The following is a 25,355-nucleotide window of genomic DNA, read 5'->3' as shown; positions in this document are numbered from 1 at the left end:
CCATCAAATGCAAGTATACATTTGAAACAGCATGTTTTTGCTGTCACACAGTCCTACACATTCTACGATATTATATATATATATATATATATATATATATATATATATATATATATGTAGGACTGTGTGACAGCAAATATATATATATATATATATATATATATATATATATATATATATAATATCGTAGAATGTGTAGGACTGTGTGACAGCAAAAACATGCTGTTTCAAATTTTAAAATTAAAGACAGTCATATATGTGTATGGTGTATATAATTTATATATATATGTGTGTGTGTAGGACTGTGTGACAGCAAATATATATATATATATATATATATATATATATATAATAAAAATTTACAATTACAATTCTCAACCGCTAGATGGCAACTGTGGCTCTACTGAGACATGACCACTGGCAACGCGAGACTTGAAAGTTAGCTCTCGATCACTGTTGCCAGATCTCGCGATAAACATTTCCGCCATTTTACAACTGTTGGAGACGGAGAGCAAGCAACAGCAAATGTTAAAGCAAATTCTTTCCTGCTTTTGGTCTTGTAAGTATCTGTGTTTTTCATTTTGACATGCGTTCATTATATATGTACAGTGTTGTCATGTGTATGAACAGTGAAATTTTAGCGGGTAACAGTGCAGACTCAGAGTAAGCCATGTTGTGGTTAGATTAACATGCTACATGCACATGTAGCTACTGTAGTGTTTCCTTGTGCCCTAAAACTCTCTAATTATCTAAATACAAGGGGGTAAACATGAAACCTGTTCACCCTATTATTATTTGTTACGGAAGCCTCACATTTCTTTTAATCTTTTGATCATTATGATATGAAAATATGAGTTTTTGGTATGGCAAGGCAAGTTTATTTTGTATATGTATAACTTTTTTGTCAAAGTTTTATATTTTTATTATGTTAAGTTGTAAGATGTTCCATATTTATTTCATTTTTTCATTTTTTTTAAATCATTTTGTATTATCTTGAGTTCTTTATCTAAATAAAACCTTTTATTTAATTTGTTTAGATGGATTGTCATTTATGAGAACCTGTTATATTTAAGTGAATAGAATCCTTTAGCCATTATTTTGTTGTCTATTACATGTATAGATGTAGTCATTCATTAGCTGTATATTTGATGACTAGTCTACTCTTGGGTTATGGTTAGACGTCTATTAGATTTTCACTGACAGCCCAAATTCAGCCTTGTTTTAGCCTAGACCCATATTCACCGTGTATTGGACATAAATATGTAGTCGTCTAATAGCCGTCTAATTGAGGAATAGTCTATTCTTGGGTTATGGTTAGACGTCTATTAGATTTTCACTGACAGCCCAAATTTTGCCTTGTTTTAGCCTAGACGGCCGGGCTATGTTTTGACGGCTATTAGATGTCTATTAGACATAAAATTGCTTGCTGGGTATTTTTATTCGGCATGTAGAATAGGTTTATATCATGTGTGTTAAACTGTCTTCCTCCTCCTAGCTCTTCCATTAAAAAGAGGTGCAATACTCCAGATTTCCAAAAAACAAAACTTTATTCCAGTTGATATAGGCTAAAACAATCTTGGAAAAAACAATGCTGTTTGGGAAGAGTGTTTATGTGTATGTGTGTGGTTTTCTACAAAGAAATGTAGAAAATACAATAGGTTACACATCACTGAATGAAATGACATTGGCTATAAATCATATTTCTTATCAATATACATTGAGTGACATGAGGTAAACGAACACTGAAACTGCGATGATTAAAATGGCGTCTTAAAGATACACAATAAGGTGCAAACAGAATACTATACAGTGACATCAAAATTAGTTTTAATAAGCAATAAGTTTAGCATCAGACCAAACTATTGGGGTAGTGAAACTGTCAGTCATGCATCTAGCAGCCAGAACGTAACGATAACAGATACACTTTCAAGCAAAATAATCATATTCAAGCATTTAACAGTTAAGTTAATTACTTAACGCATACAATACTGCACAAAATAAAGCGATCACGAAGACTCTCTCTGTCCGAAACTCTTACAATCTGGGCCAATATGAACTAATACAGTAAAGTGGATATTTACCGCACCCCATCAGTTATATTTGGTAATATACTGACACCTGTTGGCACATTTGTGTAATTTAGAGCAGAGATTAAGTCGTGATTAAGTCGTAACAACTTTTATCACGAGAAAATTAAGTCGTGATCACGACAAAACAACTTTTGTTATCTCGAGATCACGAGAAAATAAGTGGTGATCAGACAAAACAAGATAGAAAAAAATAATAATCCATGGCCGTTTAGGGCTTCCGTACAAATGCCTTTATACTCTAATAAACTCTCATGTAACGTGGTAGTCATGAAGCTCACGAATACGATGAATGTACAGAATAATCTTTAATAAGAACACACAGGAGATACTCAGGAGAAACACCACTGACATTAACGGTTACATTGACGTTACTCATAGACGAGATTGTACAAAGAACTGAAAGACATGGGGAGTATATGCTAAAACAAACAAAGGAGCTTAATGAGTAAATGAACAGGGCACAGGTGAATGACATAACTAATTAAAAAGACTGAGGAAAACTAGGTCACAGGGACTGAACCAAAAACACAATGAAGGGGAAACACAGAACATATACATATTACATAAATGTCACAATCAGCAGCTGGGTCATTATTTAGTAGAAAGACATAACTACATGATGTTTCTCTGTCATTCAATTTGATAAGCAGTTTAAATGAGTTATCTTTATGTTTTATCACAACTTTTCACTAATCTTTTGTCAAATCAGCTTAGGTTAAAAATGTTGTTCAGATAACAATATTTTGATCAGTTGAATAAACTAATCTCATTCTTTGTATCAACTCAAATTTTTAGTTTAAATGAACTCAAACTTTTAAGGCAACCAGGTTAGGCTACTTTAACTTAAAGCAACAAATCACTTTTACAGTGTGAATGGCCCTCATTTATCAAACGATCATACACCAGAAAACTGTGCGTACGCTCGTTTCCACGCAAAATTTGGCATTTATCAATATGAGCGTGAGCGGTGGCTACGATCAAATCTCAGGTCAGGTCTCAGCTCGTGTATGCACGTTTTTGAGTCAGCGGAAACTTGCGTGCAGCAAAGTAAATCTGGTGAAGAATTGTTATGAGAAAATTTAGATTATTTTCCTGACCGACAATCACTCACTAACCGATCATTAACCATTAAACGACACAATTAAAATGTCAAATGTCACACACACACACACACACACACAGAGAGGCTACATATCAGTTCTAGCGTTGCTAACTTTACATTTTAGCCATTTCAGCAAACTAAAATGCAGACAAAGTTAACACTGCTCAGTTTAATGGTCCGCTATCCATCTGTACCAGTCGGCGCGCGCAACGCCCAACCAAACAGATTTTTGCTCATGTGAAGGATGATGTTTTACGTGGATATTAAAACAAGAATGGAATAGAAAGCCTTGTTTACATAAGGAACAGTAGTTTAGCAAGCAATAAATATTACATCGCGAATATGGAAACGTTTGGATTCATTTCTGCTTTATAATGAATGCCACTATAGCCTAATTTGTGTTTCAATTTATAATAGGCTATAGCTACTTATTTTTCGTTCTTGTTCTGTTCTGAATAAAATAAATTTTAAAGATTTTCTGTGGAGTGAGGTACTAAAATAACCAAGTTTATATATATTAATAATGTATATATATTAATAATGTTTGTAAGTATTTCGTTTTATTTACCGGTATTTTTTATTTAAATTAATTTTATTGTTTGCAATTACGAGGTTGAGGAGTGTTTTTAGAGTAAGATAAATTTATTTTCCATGCGATTACTTCCTCTTCATGGCCGGGTTATGTTTATCTGTGTTGTAAACTATAGGGCGAGGCTTCTAAAATTTGGGGCGTGATATTTAAGTGACGATTGTTTTCAGCCGCCACATTTATCAACACCAGTTCATTCGTGCGACGGAATTGGCCGCATATGAAAGTTTAATGAATCACACGTACGCGTTATCGTAAGCTGATTTTTTCGTTCGGATGTACACTGGTTTCTATGTTCGTTTGATAAATGAGGGCCAGTGTAGTGATGGGAAACCGAGGTTTTCTGAAGCGTTTGAGGCTTTCATCAAATTGTGCCGAAAAACGGATCATTTTCGCTGGAGGAAAACAGTGTAATGAGGGGTGAACGCAGAGAAAATTTTCTGTCTAGTATCACTCCTGCATTATGTAAACGGCACATTATGTAAACAGCATTCATGACAAAGAACTGCAGATGCACATATCATAATCAGTTGATAAACACACACCTTGTGCTTCTGACGCTGGCACTGTGCCGCTGCAGACTGAGGAACACACTGAATAGCACTGACTAAAAGACAGGGAGGAGTCAAAGCCTGCAGCCATTTTCATTTGAGGTTTAAAGCCCCGGGTATACTTCACTTTCGGCGCCCGGACCCGTCCGCGCGTCCTTCAAAGTGTACTAAACCACAGATGCGCGCGGATGACCGAGTTCGACACATGCGCAATACAGTTTTTTTCTATACTCTTGACCAGACATTCGTGTCATCAACGGGACATTAGCTGGGCAGGATCGGAGAAGAAAAATAGTGCATCCACTATTACAACATAATTCAGAAGATACACCAAGAGAACAGGAAACAAAAACAATGGAGAAGGGATGCTTCTGAGTTTACTCGTCTTGTTTTTGAATCGCTCTTTACAGTCTCTTCTTCGGCGACTGCACATTGTGCTCAGTATACTGTGCGTATTGCCACCTAGTGGACTCTTCTGTCCTGCTTGCGCATGCGTTGTTGCACGCGCACCGTCCGCGCGGTCTCGAAATTTGGGCTGCACGCGGATGGGGTGTGCGGCCGGTCGTGAGCCCTTCGCATAACGAAAATTACGTCATGCGGACGGTGCACGAACGCGGACGGCCGAAGTATACCCGGGGCTTAAAGGGGACTGAGGCGATCACAAATTTGTGTAGAGATTATGGAGCTAATCTGTAAGTAGAAAAAGAGCCTAGTTGACGCCCCTGGTACCGGCAACATGTGAGAAGTGCTGGTATGCAAGAAAAAGTGAGGGTACGCTACAGCTTAAAATATATAAGTGCCAGTACCGTGTAACGACTGGACTGATCAAACACACCATTCTTCTTCATAATCTTCACAAGTTTTCACCTAGGCAGACTCTGTGATGTATGGTTTCCCCACTGAGAATTATCACCATTTTTCTTCACTCATACACTTCAAAGACAATTGGGACATTGATTGTTCTCAATAAGAGAACAGTACAGGCCAGAGCCGTTAAGTATGATATAATATGTTTTTCAATGGCTCTGGTACAGGCTACAAGAAACAGGCTGCGTCCGAAATTGCATACTACATGAGTAGGTACTACATTTGAATTTGAACGTACTTCCCGACCGTTACAAAAGTACGTTCTATATAGTATGAATTTGGGTAGTATAAATGGAATTCGGACGTACTACATCCGCCATGTTAATGTTGTCACATGTCATGCGTCGTCACAACAGCGCGAAAATTTAAAGGGCCCGCTCTACTCCGCTTTCATCTGCAATGTTTTTATTAATGCTTACCGCTTTCATCGGTGTTTTAACGTTGATTCAATCAACAGCTCAAAGGAGGCATCGGTCAGCTGCTCGCAGATCACAGCTTGTTAAATATTTGTCAAAGTATAATCACCTAGATATTTAGCTAGTGATGCAAAAACTTGAGAAAATGAGATCCAGGCAGTCCAGCAATGATTATGTCAGAGATCAAATTTGAATAAGGGATAACACATTTATTAATTAAAAATTATAGAGACAAACAAATTAAGTAATTAATGGTTAATAATAAAATCTAGAGTATTGTAAAATCCAGAGTGTTGTATCTAATAGATGAAGATGAAGAATATACAGAAAGAAGGAACAAAATTAAGACATTTGCAGAATGAAATGAGAGATAGAAGAGAAGAAGCAGAAGAGCAAAGAAAAGCAAAGAAAAAGCTAAACTATCAAAGACCCAGTCCATTTTATACCATAAGCATAGGAAAACGTACATCCCACTCAAACTTATGTTTTGGTCTAATAAGAAAAGGTAAAATGGATTTATCCATTATGTCATAGACTGGTCAAATGTCAAAAAAATAGATGAAAATAGATATAGGTTTGTTTTGACACCCTTTAGGGAATTTTGCAGATCTTGCATTATCACATATCTGAAGAAATGGAAACAGACATATTTTGATATAAAAGGTACATCAAATTCAAATGAGCAACTAATTCTGAAAACACCATCGCTTCTGCAGTACTTGGCAGGTGTCTAACCACAAACGTGTCAACGTGACCTGTCACATTGGAACACTTTGAAGAACAAGTGAATATAGCAAGCATACACCATGGACATCAAGAAGAATAACCATAAGGGAGCACATGAATATATGAAATCAATTGATATTGATAAATCATAAGCCATAAATGATTAACATAAAATATGAATAAAATGCAAGAATATGAATATTGACCATTTTGGATGCACCAGCTAGCAAATTTTACCTCAGAATAAAAAGACATGTCTGTGAACATCATGACAGAGGCTGATTTGGAGCAACTTGAATACATATACAGGTGCTGGTCATATAATTAGAATATCATCAAAAAGTTGATTTATTTCACTAATTCCATTCAAAAAGTGAAACTTGTATATTATATTCATTCATTACACACAGACTGATATATTTCAAATGTTTATTTCTTTTAATTTTGATGATTATAACTGACAACTAAGGAAAATCCCAAATTCAGTATCTCAGAAAATTAGAATATTGTGAAAAGGTTCAATATTGAAGACACCTGGTGCCACACTCTAATCAGCTAATTAACTCAAAACACCTGCAAAGGCCTTTAAATGGTCTCTCAGCCTAATTCTGTAGGCTACACAATCATGGGGAAGACTTCTGACTTGACAGTTGTCCAAAAGACGACCATTGACACCTTGCACAAGGAGGGCAAGACACAAAAGGTCATTGCAAAAGAGGCTGGCTGTTCACAGAGCTCTGTGTCCAAGCACATTAATAGAGAGGCGAAGGGAAGGAAAAGATGTGGTAGAAGAAAGTGTACAAGCAATAGGGATAACCGCACCCTGGAGAGGATTGTGAAACAAAACCCATTCAAAAATGTGGGGGAGATTCACAAAGAGTGGACTGCAGCTGGAGTCAGTGCTTCAAGAACCACTACGCACAGACGTATGCAAGACATGGGTTTCAGCTGTCGCATTCTTTGTGTCAAGCCACTCTTGAACAACAGACAGCGTCAGAAGCGTCTCGCCTGGGCTAAAGACAAAATGGACTGGACTGCTGCTGAGTGGTCCAAAGTTATGTTCTCTGATGATAGTAAATTTTGCATTTCCTTTGGAAATCAGGGTCCCAGAGTCTGGAGGAAGAGAGGAGAGGCATACAATCCACGTTGCTTGAGGTCCAGTGTAAAGTTTCCACAGTCAGTGATGGTTTGGGGTGCCATGTCATCTGCTGGTGTTGGTCCACTGTGTTTTCTGAGGTCCAAGGTCAACGCAGCCGTATACCAGGAAGTTTTAGAGCACTTCATTCTTCCTGCTGCTGACCAACTTTATGGAGATGCAGATTTCATTTTCCAACAGAACTTGGCACCTGCACACAGTGCCAAAGCTACCAGTACCTGGTTTAAGGACCATGGTATCCCTGTTCTTAATTGGCCAGCAAACTCGCCTGACCTTAACCCCATATAAAATCTATGGGATATTGTGAAGAGGAAGATGCAATATGCCAGACCCAACAATGCAGAAGAGCTGAAGGCCACTATCAGAGCAACCTGGGCTCTTATAACACCTGAGCAGTGCCACAGACTGATCAACTCCATGCCACGCCGCATTGCTGCAGTAATTCAGGCAAAAGGAGCCCCAACTAAGTACTTACTTTCATGTTCATACTTTTCAGTTGGCCAAGATTTCTAAAAATCCTTTCTTTGTATTGGTCTTAAGTAATATTCTAATTTTCTGAGATACTGAATTTGGGATTTTCCTTAGTTGTCAGTTATAATCATCAAAATTAAAAGAAATAAACATTTGAAATATATCAGTCTGTGTGTAATGAATGAATATAATATACAAGTTTTACTTTTTGAATGGAATTAGTGAAATAAATCAACTTTTTGATGATATTCTAATTATATGACCAGCACCTGTATATAAATAAATAATGTGTAGATAGATATAGACAAGAGAGGGAGAGGGAAATACACACAATATATACATAGCCTAAATTATATACAATATATACATAAATAAATACAATGATAATAATAATAAAGAGTATATACGTATTCTTAAAAAAAAAAAAAAAAAAAAAAAAAACTATTTACATAACTGTAGCAAAGTTCAGTATTCAGGAAGGAAGAGGACAGGGTCGGCTTGACTACTGACTGCTTTTTATTTGCACTAATTCTCACAATACAAAACAAAAGGGGTGCAGACAGGCACGAAGCGGTCACAAATCATTCACAATTCTCTCACACGTAGATCACCAGCGGGGCAGCAGTCAGTAGTCCGTCTCTCTCTCACCCACTCCTGTTTCTCCTGGTGTTATATACTCTCTCCACACCAATTACTGAAACAAGAGACAGGTGTTCGTCATTTGCATTTAACCCACTCACTCACCGTTCGTCTCCTGACTCTCTCTCCCGCTGCCGACTCCGCTGAACCACGCCCCCCTCGCCACATACCCCCACCGCCCGACTCAGGCCGGGGAGCCATCCGGCCTGCAGCCCCCCCCCCCCATTTCTGGAGAGGAAGTCGGCCACAGCCATCTGAGCACCCGGCCTGTGGACCACTTTGAACTTAAAAGGCTGTAAAGCTAGATACCAACGAGTGATCCGCGCGTTGGTATCCTTCATGCGGTGGAGCCACTGCAGGGGGGCATGGTCCGAACAGAGGGTGAATTCCCGTCCCAGGAGATAATAGCGGAGGGTGAGGACGGCCCACCTGATGGCAAGACACTCCTTTTCTATGGTGCTGTACTTAGTCTCTCTCTTCGAGAGCTTCCGACTAATGTGCAGCACCGGCCGTTCCTCCCCCTCTATCTCCTGGGACAGGACGGCACCCAGCCCCCTGTCCGACGCGTCTGTCTGCAACAGAAAAGGGAGAGAAAAATCAGGAGAGTGTAACAACGGCCCGCCACATAAAGCAGCCTTCACTTGGGTAAAGGCCTGCTGGCACAGCTCCGTCCACTGGACCGTATCTGGTGCCTCCTTTTTAGTGAGATCAGTCAAAGGGCTGGTGAGGTCCGAATAATTAGGTACAAACCTTCTATAATATCCCGCCAGCCCTAGGAACTGTCTCACCTCCTTTTTGGTCTTGGGACGCGGACAGGTCGCAACTGCTGCCGTCTTATCAATTTGGGGACGCACCTGCCCATGTCCCAAGTGGAAGCCCAGATATCTTACTTCCACCCGCCCAATTGCACACTTCTTCGGGTTGGCCGTGAGCCCAGCCCCTCTCAGCGACCTCAAGACAGCCCTCAAATGCTGCATATGCCGCTGCCAGTCATGACTAAATATAATTATGTCATCTAAATAGGCAGCAGCATACGCAGCATGGGGCCGTAAAATTCTGTCCATGAGACGCTGAAAGGTAGCCGGAGCCCCGAACAGCCCGAACGGAAGGGTAACAAATTGGTGTAATCCAAACGGCGTGGTGAAAGCTGTCTTTTCTTTAGATAATGGAGACAAGGGGATCTGCCAATATCCCTTTGTTAAGTCCAGTGTCGAATAAAACCGAGCCGTACCGAGCCGATCAAGCAGTTCGTCCACCCGTGGCATTGGATACGCGTCGAATTTCGACACAGCATTCACCTTGCGATAATCCACACAGAACCGAACCGAGCCGTCCGTTTTCGGAACTAAAACTATTGGGCTCGCCCAGTTACTGTTGGATTCTTCTATTACGCCCATGTCAAGCATTGCTCCTAATTCTGCCTGAACCACTTTTTTTTTATGTTCAGGCAAACGGTACGGCCGGCTGTCTCGATATGGTGCTGAATCAAATTAGTACGGCCCGGTAGGGGCGAGAACACGTCCGCAAACTCTGCTTGTAATTTCGTTAGGTCAGTGAGCTGGGAGGGCGAGAGATGATCTCCTCCGGGGGCCAGTGCGAGAGATTGGTGTTTAGTATTCGCCTCTGGCCCGAGATCATCCTCTCCACCAATCACCATCGCCAACATCACTGCCTCTGCCTCATTCCATTTTTTAAGGAGATTGAGGTGATAAATCTGACGTGCCCCTCTCCTATCAGACCGTATAACCTCATAATCGAGATCTCCAATCCGCCGTGTGACCTCAAATGGTCCTTGCCACTTTGCTAATAATTTAGAGCTTGACGTTGGAAGTAATACAAGCACTTTCTCTCCCGGTGCGAATTTACGCAAGTTAGTTCCCCTGTTGTACAGCCGGCTCTGTCTGTCCTGGGCTTGTAACAAATTCTCCGTTGATAGCCGCCCCAAAGTGTGGAGTTTTGTTCTCAAGTCCATTACATACTGAATTTCGTTTTTACTCTGAGATGGTCCGTCCTCCCAAGTTTCTCTCAGGACATCCAGTACCCCGCGGGGCTGGCGTCCGTAAAGAAGCTCGAAGGGGGAAAACCCCGTGGAGGCTTGCGGGACTTCTCGCACAGCGAACAACGGGTTCTAACCATTTATCCCAATTTTTGGCGTCTTCTTGTACGAATTTACGAATCATGGTTTTAAGCGTGCGATTAAAACGTTCGACCAGCCCGTCAGTTTGTGGGTGAAAGACGCTGGTACGGATCGCTTTAATGCCCAATAATTCGTAAAGTTCGCGTAAAGTACGTGACATAAACGCCGTGCCTTGATCGGTGAGGATTTCTTTTGGAATCCCCACCCGGGAGATTAAAGTAAACAGTGCGTCCGCAACACTCTTCGCGGAAATGCTGCGGAGGGCTATCGAGTTGCATAATCCACAATGACTAATGCAAAGCGATGTCCCCTGGCTGATCGCTCTAATGGCCCGATGAGGTCCATACCAATTCTCTCGAAGGGGACCTGCATTAATGGGAGGGGGCGCAAAGGCGCTTTTGGGGTGGCCGGTGGATTTACCAACTGACATTCACGACAAGACGCGCACCACCTGCGCACATTCTCGTGAATGCCCGGCCAAAAGAATCGGGTCATGAGGCGATTTAGTGTTGTTGCCTGTCCTAAGTGTCCAGCCATTGGATTAGAATGAGCCGCTTGGAAAAGCATTTCCCTGCGGCTCCTTGGAACTAACAACTGGGTTGTATCTTCTTTTGTCTGGGTGTCTTGGGTCACCCGATACAACCGATTTTTTATAACTGCAAAATATGGATAAGTAAGCCCCCGTCCAGGCTGGAGAGGCTGACCGTCGATGGTTTGGACCTGCTCAAATGCACGTTTTAGGGTCTCATCCTGAGACTGCTCCAGGGGAAAGTCATCGCGATCCGAGAGAATTATTCTCTCAATTTCACTCTGTTCCCCTGAAGCAGCACTCAGTGGTCCCCGTTCAGTCTCTCCCGCCTGTGCTTGCGCATCCCCAACCATCGCCTGTTTCCCCCAAGAGGCATCCGTGCATAAATAACCCAATAATTCAGAAAATGCTGGCCAATTTGTCCCCAAAATTAACGGATGCCGGAGGTGCGGATTAACTGCCACCTCAACGCTATGCTTTTGGCCCCTGAACTGGATAATGACCGGCACTACCGGATATACCACCACATCCCCGTGTACGCACCGCACCTTAACCACGCGGCTTGTATCCAATGCCCCGGATGAAATCAGGCTTTGATGGATCGAGGTTTGGTTACAGCCTGAATCCACCAAGGCCTGATAGGTACCCCCCTTGATACTCACAGGTATTTGATACCAGCCAGCTTGACCGGGGGCAGCCTGCGGGGCGTCCGGGACCCGGACCATTGTCCCAACCTCCATCACTGGGCACCTGTCCACGAAATGCTCCGGGTCCCCGCAACGCCAACAGGCTGGCCCAGACCTCCCCGCCGCCCCAGTGGCAGGGAGTGGGGTAAATGATTGGCGTGGAGAGAGCGGAGAAACAGGCGCGGGGTCCTGTCCAGCGGAAGTCAGTCCCGCCCTCCTGGGCGGGGCTCTGGGACCCCCAAACTGGCTCTGGTCAACCCGCCCCCCGGGGCGGGACTCGAGGATGGACAGGTGGGCGGGACCTGGGGAGAGGGACAGGACGAGAGAGAGAGACAGAAGGGGAAGACGGGGAGAGAGAGACAGATGGGAGGGGTTCGCCGACCCCTGGGCACGCCACCATATGGTCCTCCGCGAGGTGGATGGCTGAGTCCAGCGACGTGGGGCGGTGGCACTGGACCCACTCTGCTGTCCTCCGTGGGAGCCGAGTAATGAACTGCTCCAGTACCACTCGATCGACAATCTTCTCCACGTCGCTTCCCTCAGCCAACAGCCATTTGCGGCAGGAGTCCCGGAGCTGTTGGGCCAACACGAACGGTCGGCCGGACTCGCCCAGTTCCAGGGAACGGAACCGCTGGCGATGTTCTTCAGGGCTCCAGCCGACCCGCTGGAGGATGGCCCTTTTTAGGTCGTCGAAGACCAGGAGATTCTGCACCGGAAGCTGCTGTGCCGCTATCTGGGACTCCCCGGAGAGCAGCGGGACCAGGCGCATCGGCCACTGGTCCCGCGGCCAGCCCGACAGTTCGGCCGTCTTCTGAAAAAGATCGATGAATACCTCCGGGTCGTCCTCAGATCCCATTTTGTGGAGTGGTAGGTGGGCGGGCACAGCTCGAGGTTCCAGGGCTTCCGGTCGAACCTCCCGGTCAATCCAGCTCCGGAACCTCTCGCGGTCCTCCTGCTGGGCTTGAACAACGACTTGGAAGCACCTCTCTTGATCCTGTCTCAAGTCCAGCAGGGCCTGGTGTTGTTCTTGTTGCATGACCGCGAGGGAGGTGATAATCTCCGCAAATGGCGATCCGGAGGACGATTGCATGGCGGCGGCTTCCGTCTTCCTTCCCGGGTTTCGGCACCAGTGTAGCAAAGTTCAGTATTCAGGAAGGAAGAGGACAGGGTCGGCTTGACTACTGACTGCTTTTTATTTGCACTAATTCTCACAATACAAAACAAAAGGGGTGCAGACAGGCACAAAGCGGTCACAAATCATTCACAATTCTCTCACACGTAGATCACCAGCGGGGCAGCAGTCAGTAGTCCGTCTCTCTCTCACCCACTCCTGTTTCTCCTGGTGTTATATACTCTCTCCACACCAATTACTGAAACAAGAGACAGGTGTTCGTCATTTGCATTTAACCCACTCACTCACCGTTCGTCTCCTGACTCTCTCTCCCGCTGCTGACTCCGCTGAACCACGCCCCCCTCGCCACAATAACATTTAAAAACTGTGAGCCCTACAATCTACTGCCGCCTGAATGTTGCTGTCTGTTAAGTTTACTAATCTCATTAAACTGCTTAACAACGAACGTCTCCGTTAAATAAAACAGTGTTAACAAGCTGATTTAGCTCGATCTGTTCGTTAGCTTGATGTGCTCTCAGTAATAATGATTAAACATCTTTTTACAGCCGACTCTCAAAATCTTCTCATCGATTTACATTGTTTAAACTTTCAATAAGTCAGCCGTTTACTTACATTATGTTAAACAAGTGCAATTTAACCACAATAAACACCGTTTTCCCCTTAGGTACTTAGACTTGAAAAGAGCCGTATCGTCGCTTTCCGCCATTTTCGAATATGAAGAATCCTCTCCTGTGGCCTCGCGGGATAGCACAGCGTCCATCGTATGCCTACTACAAAATTCGGGCGGAATCAGTAGGTCATCTGGGTACTTTCGCCTACTGTTTTTCGAATACTATGAATTCGGACTACTACTCGCCTCACATACTGTTTTTTGCATACTATATTGTAATGATGGGTCAACAGAATGGGGATCCATTTGCAGCTTTTATTAAGAATAGTATACACACAGGTAAGGGCAGAGGCAGAGACGTAAACGGGGACAGGCAATGGTCGAGGCAGGCGGCAGACAAACGGTATCAGGCAGCAGGCAGAGATCAGGGCAGGCGGCAAACAAACACAGTCCAGTAAGCAGGCAAGGATCAAGGCAGGCAGCAGAGAATCACAAGAGGTAAACAGTCCAAACGGCAACAGTATAACAATCCACAGGAAACGCTTAGAAATGATCACCGGGGCAAATCAAGACTTCGCAGTGTGTGTGCGTGCTGCTTAAATAGTGTGAGTGTGATGTGGTGCAGGTGTGTGTGCAATCAGTCCCAGGAATGAGGGCCTATGGGAAATGTAGTCTGAATGATGGTTATCAATATTCCGGTGAAGGCTCCCTCCGGTGGTGCGGGGAAGGAACAAATTACTGCATCAGTGAAGTGTGGCATGGAAGTGATCAGCCTGTGGCACTGCTGAGGCACTATTGAGCCTTCAGATCATCTGTATATTGTTGGATCGACTGTTTCTCATCTTTCTCTTGAAAATATCCCATAGATTCAGGTCAGGCATATTGGCTGGCCAATAAAGCACAGTAATATCATGGTCAGCAAACCACTTGGAAGTGGTTTTTGCACTGTGGGCAGATGCTAAAGTCCTGCTGGAAAAGGAAATCAGCATCTCCATAAAGCTTGTCAGCAGATGGAAGCATAAAGTGCTCCAAAATCTCCTGGAAGATGGCTGCATTGACTTTGCACTTGATAAAACACAATGGACCAACACCAGCAGACGTCACGGCCCCCCCAAATCATTATTGACTTCAGAAACTTCACACTAGACTTAAAGCAGCTTGGATTCTGTGCCTCTCCAGTCTTCCTTCAGACTCTGGGACCATGATTTCAACATGAAATGCAAAATTTACTTTTATCTGAAAAGAGGACTTTCGACCACTGTTCACTGTCCAGTTCTTTTTCTCCTTAGCCCAGGTAAGATGCTTCTGACGTTGTCTCCGGTTCAGAAGTGGCTTGGTAGTCCTTTTCCTGAAGATGTCTGAGTGTGGTGACTCTTGATGCGCTGACTCCGGCTTCATTCTACTCATTGTGAAGCTCTCCCAAGTGTTTGAATCGGCTTTACTTGACAGTATTCTCAAGCTTGCGGTCATCCCTGTTGCTTGTGCACCTTTGCCTACCCAATTTCTTCCTTCCAGTCAACTTTGCATTTAATATGCTTTGATACATCACTCTGTAAACAGCCACCCCATTCAGTAATGACCTTCTGTGACTTACTCTCTTTGTGGAGGGTGTCAATGATTGTCTCCTGGACCATTGCCATGTCAGCAGTCTTCCCCATTAGTGTGGTTTCAAAGAACAAGAGATACCCGGAATTTATACTGTAGGGATGGTCATTTAATGAAACTCAAATGTAAATATTCTAATATTTTGAGATACTGAATTTTGGACTTTCATTAGCTGTACGCTCTAATCAACAAATTAAAAAAAAAAAAAAACTTTTGAAATGTTTTACTTTACATGTAGGGAATCTAGAATATATGAAAGTTTCATTTTTTAAAATAATTTACAATAAAAAAATGAACTTTTTCACGATATTCTAATTATATGACCAGCACCTGTATATAGTAGGGAAGTATGCGATTTCGGACGCAGCCACAGACATGCAGTCCCATGGAATTCTATCCACTAATTCATTGGCAAAACCATTTCCCCAGGGCATTTTGTGTGTTATTACTGTTTGTATACTGTCTTTTAATATTTTATAGTGTTATGCATGCCTGATGATAGAACTACTAGTTAATGAAGCCCAATCTGTGTGGTGTCTTCTATCAAAATAATCATTGTTTAATGACTCACACTTTGGTGGACATCAGCATCTCATAGAATGCATTGTATGCTTGTTATATTAATCAGAGCTTATAGGCTCACAAACTACCAGAACTCTGAGATCATGCAAATAAGTCAGCTTTCAAACTAAGGAAATTTCCCATTTGAGAATTACACCTTTCTTATTGGTCAAACCAAAACTAAAAGGTGTGACCTTTGTGGAACTTAAAAGCCAACACATGATCTGGTGACTGTCCCCAATTGCTGTCCATGTGAGACCTCACCAGGCCTCATCAGCAAGCCATGCACAACTTCCTCGACCACAACAGAGTCAAATTAACAGCGCAAGTTCGTCTTCATTTCTACATTCAAAGCGGAAGAAATTGATTACAACATCGGACCGAACCATCAAGAATTTCTCCTGAGACTGCATATCCGGACGCTCTTTAACAGCTAAGGCAATTGCAAGTATTGTACATTTGAACACTAAACAACGATTTTGTATTAAGTTAACAAAGGTGCTTTATAGTGAGAAACTGATGGTTCTTTCAGCTCGTTAAATGACTCTTTTCATAGCTCTATTCCTCTGTTATGCTACGGTTTCATTCACTTCCACTTTCTCATTTCCCATGTATGCGTGATTTGTGTGTATGTGTTTGTTTATAGATTAATGTGTTCATGATTTAGTTAAATAAAACTTCTGTGCACATTCTTGTGAGCTGATCCTGGTCTGCTTATAAATCAATGTCAGTTTAATTGATTGTGATCACAGCTACATGCTAAGAAAGAGCTATTTTTCTGTGGCCACGAGAATATCCTTTCTGAATAGTTGATAGATGATCAATAATGAGTGTTCGCTGGATGAACAGATTGATTGATTGATGGTAATATTAATTCAGCTACATGGAGTTAATTCGATTAACTGATCCAAATATTTATAATTATAACAAGTTATGATTAATTATTTATATTTCCCTTTTGATCTAATTTGCTACAACTGCGTCCTGGTGCGTACCTGCCCACTTCAAGCACTGCAAAAATGTAAATGCAATTCAGGTCATCATATCGTGACTTTAGACTGCAAGACTTGAACTGGGTTTATCTGACAAGGCAGATATACACAATGTGCAGTGCTGTGGGGCCTCCAGGATGGGTCTGAGAAGCATCTAGACAAACTTTGGTGACTTTGTAGAATCTCAAATATAACTAGATGAGTAAAATTTGATGGCAAACTTTGAAGTTTGCTTGAGAAAGTAGACCAGAGGGCTGTTTCATAAAACAAAATTAGAATACAAGCCAGGCTTATTTTAGTTAGTCAGACTTGTCAGTGAATTCTGTTTCATAAAGCAAACTTAAATTGGTTCAAACCAGGGCTTAAAAACGAAAAAAAAAAAAAAAAAAAATTCAATCGTTTCACTCCGAGCAGAATCGGTATTTTAACGTTTGTTCCAGCGTTCCTCCTGTATTATTAACGTTCCGAAACCGGTTTGTTTAAGAAAAAATAACTGTTAATAACGTTATTTTTTAACTTTTTTTTTTTTTTTTTTTTTTGCATGTACCCTACTTAATAATAGTAGTAATAATAATAATAATAATAATAATAATACGTACAGCATTTTATTTATTAAGAAACAAGTATTTGCGTCTTAGCCAATAGGCCTACAATTATCTTTTATAACAAGATTCTGTCCAAATGTAAACCTATTAAACGAAAGGAAAAGCTATCAACGGTTTATAAAGTATTTTTTCCAAGATATTTTAAAATGTTTGCTGCATGGTTAAAAATACCGACGCTGTTCCTGAGAGGAAAAAAATATGTCGCGTATACGTCGCATTTTATTATTACATTCAGAAATAATGTAGGCTAATTTATCGGTAAATAAAATAAAATGTTAACAAACATCCTAGCCTATATATAATATAATTATAATGTTTGTAAACATAAATTATGAACAAAACTGCCCTATTTTATTTTACCACAAAACCTCTAAAGTTAACAGCCTATAACGAATTAAAAAAAAAATCTCTTCTTTTTTAATGACATTCCAGCTTCTATTGCTATATTCAAGGCGAGAAACAGGTTTATTTATTAGAAATAAAACTAAATAAGATGCTAAACGAATTCATTTAAAGTGAATCTGAAGCTTACCTTTCTCATTCGGCACTGTTTCCATTTTCGAGACGAATGCTAAACTATTATTTATTATGTAGCCTAAGCTTTGTACTTCACTCGCATTATCGACATCATCCTTCACGTAACAGCACAGTCAGGCGGTGGTCACGGCTGGTAAACGGCAGATTGTATCACAGAATTGAATTGAGCAGTGTGTTTTATATGTTTGGTTGATTGTATTTTATTTTAATTATTTAACAGGCTGCGATATCAAGTAAGCAATGCAATAATTTGTTTGCGCGCGCGTGAGGCGCCGGCGCGACCACTGGAATTTTTTTTCTTCTACACGACAGTAAACTGTACGGGTAAAAGCAAGACATAATTCATACATTTACAAAAGACACTTAAATAACGAAAACAAGCAGAATGTCTGTTTCCTTTCATTGATCTTTGGAGTGCGCCACAATGAACCACTTTCGTTTTGTTAATCTGTAGACCTAATTATATAGGCTAGTGAAATATCGTGTAGTCTATAGGCCTAAATATTCCCTTTTATTGTGTATGTGTTATGTAGGCCTATAGTTTTATGCTGTTTTCTCCGTTAACAGAAGCGCTGCATGTGCGTGATGTGACGTTGTGTGAGCTCATGTTCTACATACCCTGCAATTTTCGCTGGTTTCAAAACGCACAACAAGCTGCATATTAGCCTACTTGACATTTAATTTTCACTTAAATGTAGGCCTAATGCTTGACGGTTGGTGACATGTATCATCGGAAAAACTAATGCCAGGGCATTGCCATTGTGACTTACCTAACCTATGATGACTTGACAGCTGAGCCTGAGCGCGTCAGCGCGGGCATTTCACTCACTGTAGAGCCTGAGCGCGGGCATTTCACACACTTTGGATGTGTCAGCGTCACATTTGCATAGGCTGTACTATTTGAATTCGTGATGGTTGACTGCCAAATCAAAATATTAAATAGAATGAAAAAATAACGTTATTAACCGGTTAATGGCCATTTCAAATTAGCGTTTCTGTTCAGAACTATTAAATTTGATTTCGTTTCCGTTTCTGGTTACGTTCCGGTCAAAATTTCGTTCGTTTCCGGTTTTCGAGAGGAGCCAGAATCTGTTTCAACAGTCTTGAACACAAAGTTCTGTGGGATGCTGATCTCCTGGAGCACCAAAGGGTCCTAAAATCTGGAACACGCAGATGAGGCCCTGGCATAGGTGCAGAAGGTCCTTAACGATCTGGAACATGCAGAGGAAGGTACCTTGGAAGCAAGGTTTGCTCTCCTGAGCTTAACCTTGTTGCAAATGTCGTTACTGTCTCACTGGACGGAAACTCTGAACGTAATGTTTGTTAATGTCTCTTTCCTCACAGGCTGGAGGCTCAGAACGTGGTCATCTCTGTTGCTGCCTCACAAGCTGTAGACTCAGATCGTGGGACCTGTTGTTGTCTCTCTCTGGATGGACCAGAGGCTCAGAACGGTGTTGTATCTGTTAGTGTCTCAGCTTCGCAAGCGGGGACTCAGAGCGGCATATCGGTTAGTGTCTATCCCTGTACAGGACAGACTCGGAAAGATATATCTGTTGTGTCTCACCCGATGGGAGACTCAGAACGATATATCTGTTAATGTCTCACTCCTTACAGAGCTGAGACCCAGAACGATATATCTGTTAATGTCTCACTCCTTACAGAGCTGAGACCCAGAACGGTGTATTTGTTATGTCTCATCCGATGGGAGACCCAGAACAAGGAGTGTCTGTTGAAAGGGTACCTTTGTCCCTTTCCGACAAGGAGGAGATTGCAATTTGGCGCTTCTCCATTCGAGTACTGTGATTGGCTGCTAGCATCAAAGGGGACACACAAAGTGTGGCCCACCCTTCTTTCCCCTGTGGAACTCATTTGCATAAAGCATAAAGTTGGAAGTCTTTACAGTGTCTTTAATGTTTACCAATGCATTTTTCACATTCCAAACCACCACCAGAATACCTTTGGCAATATTCTAAACAAATAGAGACTAAACAATGGAAGAAGATTGAACTGTCATGCATTCATTCAATTGTACATTAACAGATGAATTTGTGTCAGATGTTGCACTACAAATAGCTATCACTGAGAATACTTATTTCTGTGAATAAGTATGAAATGGATGTGTGTAGTTTGCATCAGTTCTAAGGTTTTCAAACATAGTCTTGAATGGCTTTGGATGGATCTTTGTGATCTCTCTTTGTTTCACCCATTGCTGCTGAGGTCCTGAGGAATTTTTATGGCAGTCTCTGGCCAACCTTAGGAAATAGTCTCTAGATGGGTGAAGGGCAGAAACTGCATGTGGACCAATGAGAAGTCCTGTCCTTCCCAGGCTTGGTACAAGAGGTCTTCTTCTTGCCCTCTAAGAGGTGTCTGGATGTTGTCCTTACATCTTTATCTGATGGCGTTGGACAGTTTGTTTGTGTTAGTCCACCAGGATCCAATCAAAATGTAGCAAACCTTTGTCCGCCGTTACGGACAGAGAGGGGCCCAGCCATAAACTGGGCCCTGGAATCCTTGCTGTTCCTTAATTTCAATATTTTAATGTGCTAAGTATTGGATTTTGAACCATGGTAAAGATATTTGTAGCCAGATTTCACGATTTTTTAATTCATTTTGCGTGCTCGATTTCGCCTCAATTTCGATAATAAAATCATCATAAATCATAAATCATAATTAGACCATTTTCTAAGGCTTCACGATATATTAAACAATTTAAAAGATGATAATATAGCATAACATAGTGCTATCATATATAAACCTACGCTAACATAGTAGAATACTTATTTTAAGGTGCATTACTTAAACGCAGCTTCCGTCTCTCTCCTTGCTTGGCTGCTTCCACTGCACGCTGCTTGCAACCCACCTCCTCCCCCAGCTCCCCCATAAACTTGTGTTTATGGTCTTAAGGCCAGAACACACCAAGCCGACGGTCGGCCGTCGGGCAGTTTTTGTTCGTCGGCCGACTAAGTTTTCTCAGTGTGTTCCGCACCGTCAGCTGAAGTTGGTCCTCGTCGACTTTTTTTGGCTGATTCGTAATGTTGAATCGGTGTCGGAGCTCGTCGGTCCATCGGGCCATCTGATCATTCTGATTGGCCGTTCAGCTACTGCCACCTGCTGGTACGGAAATGCATTTCATCTTGCGCAGGCGCAGAATGATGTGCTACTTGGCCGTCGGGTGTCGAGCGTCGGTTTGGTGTGTCAGGGCAACTTTGGACACAGACCCTGCCGACGTGAGCCAACCCCAGAGTCTGCTTTCATTGCCACTAGTTCGTCGGCGTCGGCTTGGTGTATTCCGGCCTTTAGCTTTCATGGAGCTCATGAAAAGGACAGGGAATTTAGAACAGAGCCATACCGCCAAATGTAACTTCAGCAAAATATGCCAATAAAAAATTGACTAAAGTGGTCCTGACTGAAATTACAGTGACTGCAGCATTTATATCATAAAGATGTGGACAAATATTAAAGATTAAGTGGACATTTGAATTAAATGTTGCTTGGCCAATATTAAAAAAGGATTTGATCATGTTGTAAAAACAAAAGCAAGAAGTGTAACAACAACAATCACCTAGCCGCTGGCACCCTCTGCAGGCATTTGATATAATACATAATGTACGTAAGTTGATTGTTTACTTTATGTATTACATTATGTATTTTGACACTGTTGTTATAAAATAACTTGCTTTTGTTGCTTTCGTTGCTTTCGGGGGTGGGGGTGGGGGGTGGGGGGTGGGGGGTGGGGGTTATAGTATCAGCATTCAACTCAGAAGATTACCTGGTTGAAATTTCTGTGCAGTGAAAACAAAATGTAGATTTTAGAAATCAGTTTATAATGACTAAAATGGTACTATATTTCTGAGAAAAAAAAAAAGCAACAGCCCAAACTGTGGGAAGATTTTGCAAAGGTGCGAAGAGCTCAACTTCTCAAAGTCAGAGTGCATAAACAGGAAACCATTTTATTTTGGCATGTGCCTCAATATTTCTTTTGAGAATTGCAACAGATTTGTACATATGAGGGTAAAGCAGAATTGAATACAAAACAAAACAACAAACAAACAAAAAAAACAAAAAAACAGAAACTGATGGTGAGCAGACACAACCCTAACGTTTGGGTTTTGCACGGATCAGATAGCCAGGGAGCTGCAGCCACAGATTTTTACAGTTTAACCACATTTTCTGCAGAAGACACACAAAACACGTACCATGTTAGCGCTGATGGCTCTTTCCACGTGACCAGTGCTATAGTGGCATGGATGTGATGCTGCCCACACAGCATGTGTGTCATCTAGAGTGATCAACCCTGAAGCACAAGTGCGAAATTGCACTGCACGGTGATAATAGTTCTAACCTCAAGAGTGGAGTGGAGAGAGAGAGAGAGAGAGAGAGAGTGGGAGTTAACATAGTGAAACTTTGTTTCTGTCTTTGCACTTGTTCGCTACAAGTAGACAGAGGGTACGAACAGACAGAGGGTACAAAACGCGAAACACCCTCAGACCTCTAAACGGTTGCATCACCAGCAGCTGTCATTTCTCTCAGTGAACCACAGACCACCCCACCACACAAGTGTGACATAGGATGCATGCTGCTGTCAAAGCTGTCTTGAGTTTTTACTTTTAGTTTGATGAGTTAAGAAAACGTAATTATTAATTAATTAAAGCAGTGTTTTGTTTAAAAAATATTTGTGGTAAAACAAAAGGGAGCATGTGGAATTAAATTTTCGTTGTCGTGTAACCTTAAAAACCTTATAAAAATAAACTGCACATGTTAAATCCACATAATGAGACTTAATCAGTAAAAATGAGGGCACACATTCCACATAAATAGCACCATTTCCTGAGAATGACCCAATTAGGCTACAAGTAAGTTATGACTGTTGTTTTCTTTGTTTAGAAGTTTATTATTGTTTGTATAAATGCACAAGCTAGTTTTGATGTTAAAATTCATATTAGAAATTAATTTAGTCATTAGGAATTGCTTTGCATATTTAAAGTCTAGTTCATTGCCTGACATTTGAAAAAGGCTTGTCATTTCAAAGTGACTAATTGCAGGGACAGTCCCCGTGAAACATGTGGTCAGTGCTTCTCTAAATGACTGTACTTAGGAGACTGCCATACCAAAATTATTCGACAGTATTAGGATGTGTTCGAACACTTATTGAAGACATTTCACCACTCATCCAAAAGGCTCCAGTAGATGTAGGATGGCTGAGTTTCCATGCCAGAAGCATTTTGTCTCGCATTTGATGGTGATTGCATTGAATGGGGAAATTGCTGTTGATGGGGAAACTGGGGAAACTGTTGAAGATAAAAGGGCAGCGTTGTGGGTGGCTGACAGGTGGTGTTGCGGTATTTCTGTATTTTAAACAGGAAAATGTGACTAAATATTTTTAAAAGGAAAATATGAGGCGTGAAATAGGCAATGACAACAGAAAAGCCAAAACACAATGGTATAAGCCAGAAAAGGGATGGTTTGTTTTGTTTCATTTTACACGGTTGTGGCTGGGTGTCTCAGTGGATCCTTATACTTCTACTAAGGTTCGATTGGTTTTATTAAAGGTTGAACAATAAAACAGCAGTAAAGGGTCATTTGTGAGTTCGTTATAGTATCCTTAAGTCAATGTCACAAGTCTAAAATGCAGCATCATGATATGTCCCAGTATATCCACAAGTAAAAACATCTTTAAGCCTTTCACCATTTTTCTAGGATATTGATTGGGTCCAACTTTATATTATGGGTCCTTAACTGTACTAAGATTTAAATTAATCCTTTGGTACAATGCACTTAATGTGTACATACCTCTATTTACATTGTACTTATATTTAAATATACCTGCATATAAATACAGCCATAATTGATTTATGTAATTACATCTATAATTACACTATAATTACACCAATCCTGTGCTATCCTTACCCATATCCACCTCAATATCAGCTAGTGTAGCAATACAACATCAACACAATAAAGCCATTGTACCTAACAATTATTATTATTATAATTTTGATGTAAGTACACAATAAAGACACCTAATATGAAGTGGGACCTGATGTTGAATTATATAATCTGCATGCAGTTCATGAATTCATATTAATTTAGAGACCACGTGGAATATTTGTACTTTTAGAAATGCCACCAAAATGGTTGCAGCATCACAAAAGACCATTTTTTCCCCTCATACAAGTGTACACATTTCAACATTGATACTGAGAAAAAAGTTTTCAGCTACCCATGTAAAGAGCAGCACAAGTGAATCGTTAATGTTAAAGATATAAATAACCACAAATAGAAAATCATGTCCTCACATTGCTTAAAGTGCCATCACACACTGTTAATAGCAGCCACTGAAGTGTTTAGTTTTGAAGGTTAACATTTTGACTTAGAAAGTGAGAAAACTAATATATTTTACAGCCCTATATTATAGAGCATTGAAACATGTAGAAAATGTTCTACTGTTTTAATAAAGATTACCAATTAAGTTTAATTAGGGTAAGATTCCTTTCAACTTATTTGTATTTTCATGATTATTTTGTTAAATATAGTGTCTAAGATGTCTATGTAAATTAGAATACTAATGTAATGTCACATAAGAAACATCTTATGCTTTTCACCCTGTGCTTCCTTAGTTCCCTAGTGTCCTCCATGCTGCTCTTCAGCATTGATGGAAGTCACACACATTACTTTCTTGACCCGGAAAGCAGGGTCAGTACCGTGTCTGGTCATTTATGTTTACTGGGTCTTGGAATCCCCCACTGGGTTTCGCTCGTGGCACAGATGCTGTTTGGGTGAACCATCCTTTTATTCATTATCGGCAACATGCGATGCGATGAAAGAATTTTAGGCAGTTGGCAGACACACAGCATTGCAAAATTCACTTCATAAAACAAATTGAGATTTGCTGAAGGTAACAGTAGTTAGTTGGAAAAAGAGGTTACACTTTATTTTAAAGTATTTGTGTTACAGCGTAACCAATTAAGTACTGAGTAATAAATAACTATGTGCCTACTATAGGGTTAGATTTTGGGTTAGTTGCATGTACATAATTCAAAGTTATTAATAACTACATGTAGCATGTGTAGCAAGGACAATAAAGTGTACTTGAAAAAGACTTCACTCAAGACTTCCTGTTTCTAAATTTGTTCTGATAATTATTCAAAAATGTCAAGCTTAATTAATGCACAAATTATAGTGATCACATTCTACAGAAAAATATTGTTTTGGTACAAAGCATAATATTACTGACTGAATTATCTGGTGTGCAGTAGTGATATTTGTCTAGTTAAGTCTGTTTTATTCAACACTTTGTTTTATTAAACATTTGAAATAGAATGATTGACTCATAATGTGTGATTTATTAAAATGC

At 41.0% G+C, this 25,355-nt stretch overlaps 1 protein-coding gene across 1 annotated transcript; it reads right to left on the bottom strand.

The window, feature by feature from the left end:
• Positions 1-9,186: 9,186 nt before the first annotated feature.
• LOC127494460 (uncharacterized) lies at positions 9,187-25,096 on the bottom strand. The gene is made up of 2 exons (XM_051860385.1): positions 22,198-25,096; positions 9,187-13,329 (listed from the first exon to the last, which is right to left on the bottom strand). Exon 2 carries the CDS (start codon positions 12,011-12,013, stop codon positions 11,009-11,011), a length of 1,005 nt encoding a protein of 334 aa, XP_051716345.1. The 5' UTR covers positions 12,014-13,329; positions 22,198-25,096; the 3' UTR covers positions 9,187-11,008.
• Between the last annotated feature and the right edge of the window lie 259 nt (positions 25,097-25,355).

This window comes from Ctenopharyngodon idella, chromosome 14 (genome assembly GCF_019924925.1).
Source record: "Ctenopharyngodon idella isolate HZGC_01 chromosome 14, HZGC01, whole genome shotgun sequence".
NCBI classification, from domain to species: domain Eukaryota; kingdom Metazoa; phylum Chordata; class Actinopteri; order Cypriniformes; family Xenocyprididae; genus Ctenopharyngodon; species Ctenopharyngodon idella.
The sequence above is the reverse complement of the archived record's forward strand: the minus strand, read 5'-3'. Positions and strand labels throughout refer to the sequence as shown.

Coding starts and splice junctions, on each gene's coding strand:
- LOC127494460 (XM_051860385.1), bottom strand. CDS start 12,013: ATGGAGGTTGGGACAATGGTCCGGGTCCCGGACGCCCCGCAGGCTGCC.